Source organism: Bufo bufo, chromosome 3 (genome assembly GCF_905171765.1).
Source record: "Bufo bufo chromosome 3, aBufBuf1.1, whole genome shotgun sequence".
Classification (NCBI taxonomy): domain Eukaryota; kingdom Metazoa; phylum Chordata; class Amphibia; order Anura; family Bufonidae; genus Bufo; species Bufo bufo.
This window is the reverse complement of record NC_053391.1, coordinates 409,435,678-409,444,074: the sequence shown is the minus strand read 5'-3', so window position 1 is coordinate 409,444,074 and position 8,397 is coordinate 409,435,678. Positions and strand designations below refer to the sequence as shown.

The window sequence follows — 8,397 nt, the reverse complement described above, 5'->3', positions numbered from 1 at the left end:
TGTATGGCTACCAATGGAACTGGTTCTCTTGTATTTATTGATGTGACTGCTGACAAAAGCAGCAGGATGAATTATGAAGTGTTTCAGGGCAATATTATCTGCTCATATTCAGCCAAATGCTTCAGAACTCATTGGACAGCGCTTCACAGTGCAGATGGACAATGACCCAAAGCATACTGCAAAAGCAACCAAAGCGTTTTTTAAGGGAAAGAAGTGTAATGTTATGCAATGGCCAAGTCAATCACCTGACCTGAATCCGATTGAGCATGCATTTCACTTGCTGAAGACAAAACTGAAGGGAAAATGCCCCAAGAACAAGCAGGAACTGAAGACAGTTGCAGTAGAGGCCTGGCATCACCAGGGATGAAACCCTACGTCTGGTGATGTCTATGTGTTCCAGACTTCAGGCTGTAATTGACTGCAAAGGATTTGCAACCAAGTATTAAAAAGTGAAAGTTTGATTTATGATTATTATTCTGTCCCATTACTTTTGATTCCTTTACAAGTGGGAGGCACATATGCAAACTGTTGTAATTCCTACACCGTTCACATAATATGGATGTAAATACCCTCAAATTAAAGCTGACAGTCTGCAGTGAAAGCACATCTTGTTCGTTTCATTTCAAATCCATTGTGGTGGTGTATAGAGCCAAACATTTTATAATTGCGTCGATGTCCCAATATTTATGGACCTGACTGTATATACATGATTCTCCTCAATGGAGTTTATATATATATTTGCATAGGTCGGGGCCACGTGAGACCCCATTGCAGTACCCCGACACTGTTTGTAAAGCGTGTCTTGGAACAGAAAATAGTTTTCATTGAGTATGATCCTCAACAGTTCTAGTAGAAAGGTACGACATTCAGTGCTGTAGTAAGTGTACCGTAATGTATCCTTCACCTTTTCAATGCCTTTCTCATGGGCTATAGACGTATAAAAGGAAACTACATCAAAGGACACCAATATGCAATTGTCTGGAATTGTGAGACCTTTTAAAGGGCTTCAGTCACCCCACTAAACTCTTTTTTTTTTTTTTGTGTACTTATAATCCCTATCCTGCCATATTGCCATACATTATGTTATTAATAATTTTCGTTCAGTAAATTTAGCAAAAAACGTACTTTTATGATATGCTAATTACCTTTCTACCAGCAAGTAGGGCGTCTACTTGCTGGTAGCAGCCGCAGAAAACCGCCCCCTCCTTCTGTTGATTGACAGGGCCAGCCGCGATCTCCTCCTCCGGCCAGCCCTGTCAGCATTTAAAAAATCGCGCGCCTGTGTTGATTCGGCGCAGGCGCTCTGAGATAAGGAGGCTCGCCTCCTCAGCACTCCCTCAGTGCGCCTGCGCTGATGACGTCTTCTCTTTCGGTGATGTCATCGGCGCAGGCGCACTGAGGGAGTGCTGAGGAGGCGAGCCTCCTTATCTCAGAGCGCCTGCGCCGAATCAACACAGGCGCGATTTTTGAAATGCTGACAGGGCTGGCTGGAGGAGGAGATCGCGGCTGGCCCTGTCAATCAACAGAAGGAGGGGGCGGTTTTCTGTGGCTGCTACCAGCAAGTAGACGCGCTGCTTGCTGGTAGAAAGGTAATTAGCATATCATAAAAGTAAGTTTTTTGCTAAATCTACTGAACGAAAATTATTACTAACATAATGTATGGCAATATGGCAGGATAGGGATTATAAGTACACAAAAAAAAAAAAGAGTTTAGTGGGGTGACAGAAGCCCTTTAACTTCTCAAAAAAAATCACCTGTGTCCCTTATTTATGACTTTGCTTCAATTACGAAGCGTCATAATATCGTGTCAAGAAAAATAGAGATGTTAGTAAAAATAGAGTCACTTCCTGACACTATCGGTCTCCCAGGTGGTTTATCTAGGCGTTTGTGTATCTTCGGAAGACAGTACAGTACTAGGGTCACTGGGTGCTTTACTACCAGTTCGTTCCCAAGTGTCTCATCAATCACTTTTTGTTTGTAAGCCCCCAATAGGCATTTTTTTTATCATATCCACAATATCAAACTTCGGATCCCTGTTCAGAGGGGTATATACCATGTCATCCTCCAATTGGCGCATTAACTCATTTATATAGTCTTATCTGTCCATGATCACCAGGGCCCCACCCTTATCTGCCGGTTTGAGTTCAAGGGACCTGTGATCTTGTAATTCCCTGATTGCGGCACTCTCATCACTGGTCATGTCGGGGTTAGTCAGTGTTACCTATCCGTGAGTTCTTAAGGGTCTGTATTTGTGTTTGTAAAACCTAAATGTAGGCTTCTAAAGCATGGTTCCCCTTTGGTGGTGTATAGTGACTTTTTTTTATTCATATTCAAGTTTTTAAATTCTATTTCTGCTGTATGAGTTTGTCTACCAGTTTGTAGTGTGGGGATGTTTGCAAAGTGCGCCTTCAGTCTAAATGTGCGATAGAATTTTTGTAAATCTATCTTGAGGCTAAACCAATCTACTTTCTCTCATAAGTCATGAATGACAAATATATGTAATACATAGAGTGACCCATATAACCTGCAGGAGTATCATGCATGACCCTTAAGCACTCCACATTTGTACTTAATCACGGATCACACAGTGATCCATGTAACCTGCAGGATTAACATACATGACTCATAAGCACTTCACATATGTACTTAATCTTCCAAGATCTCTGGAGGGTATATGTCATTCTATGCCAAGAGGTTGACACGATTCTATATAAGGGCATTATGTTGTAAATAATCCTGTATGTAATGCCTATTAACCATGTTCACGCTGACAAATATACACAAAATTGCGAACACAGTGTGGGGTAGAGAGGCTGTCCGCTTTTAGAACGCACGGCACGCTCCTCCTAATGAGTGTAAGTATGGCAACATGACACTTTCCTGCCGTCTCGTGAGACACGCCTTCGGTTGTTATGGCAGCAGGATGCTGCCTTACCTCCGGATCGCACATCGCACACTCTCTGTGCCGGTGTTAACATAGTAACATAGTACATAAGGCCGAAAAAAGACATTTGTCCATCCAGTTCGGCCTGTTATCCTGCAAGTGTTCTATAAAAAAAACCTTACCCCGTGAAAATCCTTTACCCCTCGTGACTTCCGGTGACGCGGCATCACCGGACACGACGAAGATCAGCTGGAGGAGGGGGTGTGCGCCTCAGCGCAAGCGCACTGCCACGGGTAAGGTAAAATTACAGGGAGCGCTGCGGGAGAAGCGGTCACCAAATGCGCATGCGCGACCACCAACAGCTAGGCTCCGGGAGACACTGCGCACAGCGAACCACCATCCGAACTCCCCACCCTTCAGTACGCACGCGTGGAGCCAGCCAGCACAGCCTGACTCACAGACACCACGCATGCGCCCTCAGAGGTAAGGAGATCTGATGGTCGTTTATTTTGTGAAATCTCTCCTTACCCTGACACTGCGCACACGCGGACACAGCGCTTCAGATGCATTGCTGGCTGGCCTTAATCAGGTCGGTCTCTCCCTGCTCCCAGCACTATAGCTGTTGGTGGCCGCTTCGCCCGCAGCGCTCCCTGTAACTTTACCTTACCTGTGGTAGTGCGCTTGTGCTGAGGCACACACCCCCTCCTCCAGCTGATCTTCGTCATGTCCGGTGCGGGAGCGTCACCAGAAGTCACGAGGGGTAAGGAATTTTCACGGCGTAAGGTTTTTTGATAGAACACCGGGGGGTCAGAGCAACGTGACGCTGCGGTACCACGTGACTGAGCAAATAGCAGCGCAGGCTGGGCCGGCACTGAAGGCAGGATGGGTGGCACCCTCCCACAACCTCACGGAGCGCATGCCGATCATATGGAAATAAAGGTCAAATACATGCGTATATACATGGAGGTAACTAACCCAAGCCTATATTGTACTATACTTAAGAGAATTTATATAATACATCTGGCACTTATAAAGCATATTGATATTAATGATGATGATTTTTAGAAGACTTTTTACTTTTTCTATATAGCTCTGACCCTTTCTACTTCCGGGTCACCCCCCCCCCCCCATACTTTTGATGTCATCATGAACTGTGGGTATTTAAGTCTGTGTATTCACCATTGTATGCATGCTTGAGGAAGGCTAAGGTATATCCAAAACGTCACACTTCTGGGTTGCTTGTATTATCTTGTATTAGAAAGCACAGTTGATCAAATTGTTGGATGCTGCCTCTTTTTCAGTCTACAGTCTAGTGTAAATGCTGCCTCTGGTCAGTCCATAGTATAGTGTAAATGCTGCCTCTGGTCAGTCCATAGTATAGTGTAAATGCTGCCTCTGGTCAGTCCATAGTATAGTGTAAATGCTGCCACCAGTTATTTCACAGTTAGTGTAAATTCTACGAGTGTTTAGTCCACAGTGTAGTATAAATTGTGCCACTGGTCAGTCCACTGTCTACTGTAAATGCTGCTACTGACCAGTCCACAGTCTAGTGTAAATGATGCCACTGGTCAGTCCACAGTCTAGTGTAAATGCTCCCACTGGTCATTCCACAGTCTAGTGTAAATGCTGTCACTAATCAAGCCACAATCTAGTGTAAATGCTGCTGCCGGTCAGTCCACAGTCTAGTGTAAATGCTGGCACTGGTCAGTCCACTGTCTACTGTAAATGCTGCTACTGACCAGTCCACAGTCTAGTATAAATGCTACTACCAGTAAGTCCACAGTCTCGTGTAAATGCTGGTACCGGTCAGTCCATAGTATAGTGTAAATGCTGCCACTCGTCGGTTCACAGTTAGTGTAAATGCTACCACCAGTCAGGCTGCTGCCGGTCAGTCCATAATCTAGTGTAAATGCTGCCACCAGTTTATAATCTAGTCACGTGTAAATACTGCCACTGGTCAGTCCTCAATCTAGTCCAAATGCTGCTGGCAGTGAGTATACAGTCTAGTGTAATCTAACATATCAAGGAACTGCTCAAACTGATGCACAAACATACAATCATAAAAAAAGAAAAAGCGAGGGTGTTGGAATACCCAGTGAGCACTAGAACAGTATAAAAAATTGAGAACTTTTATTGAAAAAAAATACAAAACATATTTAAATAAGCATTGACACAAGGACTGGTTCAAAGATAGACTGCTGCAAGGTACCAGTGCTAACTGCTGAGCCACCATGCTTCCTACATGCTTCCATAAGGTACAGTGCTGGTTCTAGCTTTGCTAGGGACTGTCATATACTGTGTTAAGTCTCATTTTCTACAATAATTGTGGAATAACCCCTTGCAGTCACCTGCTGAGAATGGAAGTTCTGACAGTAGAGATAAGCACAAGTATACAACTATACTTCCTGTTATAAAATGTGGGGCATTTGTGGGGCAGTATGTGTACTAGGAACCTACAGGATAGTCATGTCTCAACAGTTGATACAACGAGAAACTTTTCTTTTTCAGCCATTTTTTAACTGCAGATTTTACCCTGGGAATGTATCATAGAAAGCAATGATGAAACAAAGTTGTTTGAAAGATCAGTGAAAGCTCCTGGAAATATGCTTGTATATAATCTTTCCCCACAATTTTATATCTTGCTTTTTTAAAGAAAAGTGGAGAACCATTGCCTCCCCACCGTTCAATAGTTATTGCCTCCTTAGCTTTTCACAAATGTATTTAGGTTAGGTATAATTTAAAAATATAAAACATGAACATGATGCAGAGATAAATTACATCTATAAACTAATAAAATATATTAACTATAAAATAGATAATTAATAATTAAAATGTATTAGATGTTGCTGTTTAGAGCAGTCTGTTTTATAGTTAAGTAGCTTGTTTGCTTTGGTTGGGAATATAAGCTACTACATTATAAGTTCAGATAATATACACATCATCATAATCATTATCATCATCTTCTGCAAGCACGTCAATATATTCCAGGTCTTTAGCACGGTCTGTAAAAAAAAAAATACACATAGCATGTATAAATAACTTATATACAGCATACAGTATAATTATCCATCACTCTATTTCCATACATCTTTTTAACAGAGTTCTGATAAAACTTTAGGGTTTTATACTACTACAGTTGTACGACATACTAGTGAACTAGAACTATTTCTGTCATATATTTAAAGCGGTTGTCCAGCAGATACAATATTTTACAAAAGACTCAGGTTGGGTGAAAAAAAATAAAAGAAGCAATATTCACCTCACAAATCCCCTGACAATCCCAGTTCCCTCCACCAGTCTCTCCTTCTTCATCCTTCTTGATACACAGGAAATTAACATTCAGCTACAGTCAAATTTCTAAGGTCTAAAGGGGTGAGATGGGTTAGGGCCTTTAAATGAATCATTTTTTTTTTTATTATAATTATTATTTTTTTATGTCTCTTCAAGCCAGTTTAGTGTGGGTACCACCAGGAGAAGGATATCCTGTCTTCTAAGATTCTAGTTTATAATTCGAGAGAAAAGCTTGGATTTGTTTTGGTGACCAGGCCATGCTCAATAGGCTAACCCCTTCTCGACACAGCCCTTTTCAGTTTTTGTGGAAACAAAAAGATTGTTTTTTTTTTGTTTTCGGTTTTTTGTGGGACACGTTGTACTGTGTAATGACACTTTAATATTCTATAGAATGTATTAGGAAGCTGGAAAAAAAATATTAATAGAGTAAAAAACACGCAGTTGTGACATTGCTTTATGGGTTTTATTTTAATGGCATGGTATGGCATTTTATTGTAAAAATGTCACATTACCTTAATTATGTGGGTTAGTACGAGTACAATGATAAACAGTTTTTATTATGCTTTACTACTTTTTTTTAAAATATAAAGAACTTTGAAAAAAAGCAATTTTTTCCATCTACAGAACTGTGTATGGGCTCTTTTTTGTGGGATGAGCTGTCATTTTTATTGATGCCATTTTTTGGTCACTTTTTATAATGACCAAAAAACGATGCTAAGAATGACCCCATAGTGCCCCCACATAATAGTGCTGCCCCCATAGTTTCCCCTTACAATAGTGCTGCCCCTAAATTCCCCCTTACAATAGCGCTGCCCCCTTAATGTGCCCCATTACTGCCACCTCTCAATAGTGAAGCTCCTGTAGTTGAAATAAAATAAAAAAGTAATACTCACCTATCCCCGTTTTTCCAGTGAATCGTGCCTGCCTCCTGGGAAATGCAGAGGGATGGAGATGGTAGAGCAGATAGTTTGATGGCTTCCTGCTTCACCATTGCATTCAACTGTATCTGTGTCCTCAAGAGGCAGATGCAGTTGAAATTGGAACATGCTACAGCCCTTCCTGGAACCGAAGGACAGCCATCAAAATCAGGTACGGTTTGGATGTATGTTATTTTTTCTATTCATTTCTGGGTTCAGTGTTCCTTTAACTGCCACAACTACACTACAGAGGTTTTGGACTTAAAGGGAGTCTGTCAGCACTTTTGATCATGCTAAACGTCTTGCAGCACTAGCTAGGGTCTGAGGACAGCAGGACAAACATACCTTTTGTGAAGTTTTTATCAGAAGTAGTGTATATATGATTTTTTATTTCTACAAGGTTCTGCTACTGCAAATGCACTAGAAGTGGAGCTTCATTTTCTGCTCTCCCAGCTCCTTCCCTCTACTCAGAATGACAGATGTAGCATCCACTACAGTTGTCATACGGAGGGGCTTTGCCTCCAGGACAAGAGCCTGACAAAATAAAGGTTTATGTTAACACAAGTGCTCCACAAAAGGTATGCTTGTACTGCTCTCCTGAGCCCCTTCCTAGTGCTGTCAGCAGTTTAACATGGTCAAAACTACACCCTTTAAAGAATACAAAATAGGAACAAATTTCTGTTACTTTCAGTATGACACTTCATTGCTACATAGTTGTAAACAGAGACAGACGGGGGTCATGAGCATGGGTGGACTGGTCATAGACTTACAGGGAAGTTTCCCGGTGGGCCGATGCCCAGGAGGCTACCCGAGCCCTCCTCACCCTGGCTAGCTGAGTAATTAACATTTGGATGCTCTCAGCATTAATTAATACTAGGAGCATCAGGTACTCATGCACCTGGTCGATGACTGTAAGTGCGCTCACTGCCCTCAGGATGGTAATAAAAGTTGAATACTGCAGAAGGGTAGACAGTATTTTGTACTGCACTGTGGTATTGGCGGCCCCCCTTGTGTTGAAACCGCCTACTTGTGTTTGCCCTGCTTACTTTTATTGTCCTGTCTTCTGTAAATTTGGACCTATCTACAACATGGGGCCACTTTAAGTTCCCAGTCCTCCCCTGGTTATGAGATCAGCGGTGTTGGAGAGGTACAGATTTGTTATTGAAAGGGGTTTTACAGCTGAAAAAATAAAAAAAATTAAAACTGCTAAAAATGCTGCACATCAATAGCGATTGGCTGCAGAGGTTACATGCACCTGTGTCAACATGTTATTGCTGGTTGTCACATACGGGAACCGCCCTGTCA

The 8,397-nt window shown here is 42.1% G+C and overlaps 1 protein-coding gene across 2 annotated transcripts in view; it reads right to left on the bottom strand.

Annotated features, from left to right (window-relative positions):
• Positions 1–5,565: 5,565 nt before the first annotated feature.
• Positions 5,566–8,397, bottom strand: part of LOC120993444 — a 60,967-nt gene continuing 58,135 nt past the window's right edge. For both annotated transcript variants that reach the window (XM_040421950.1, XM_040421951.1), the window contains exon 9: positions 5,566–5,886. In XM_040421950.1, the coding sequence (XP_040277884.1) occupies positions 5,807–5,886 (80 nt within the window). In that variant the 3' untranslated portion in view covers positions 5,566–5,806. The remainder of the gene's footprint in view (positions 5,887–8,397) is intronic.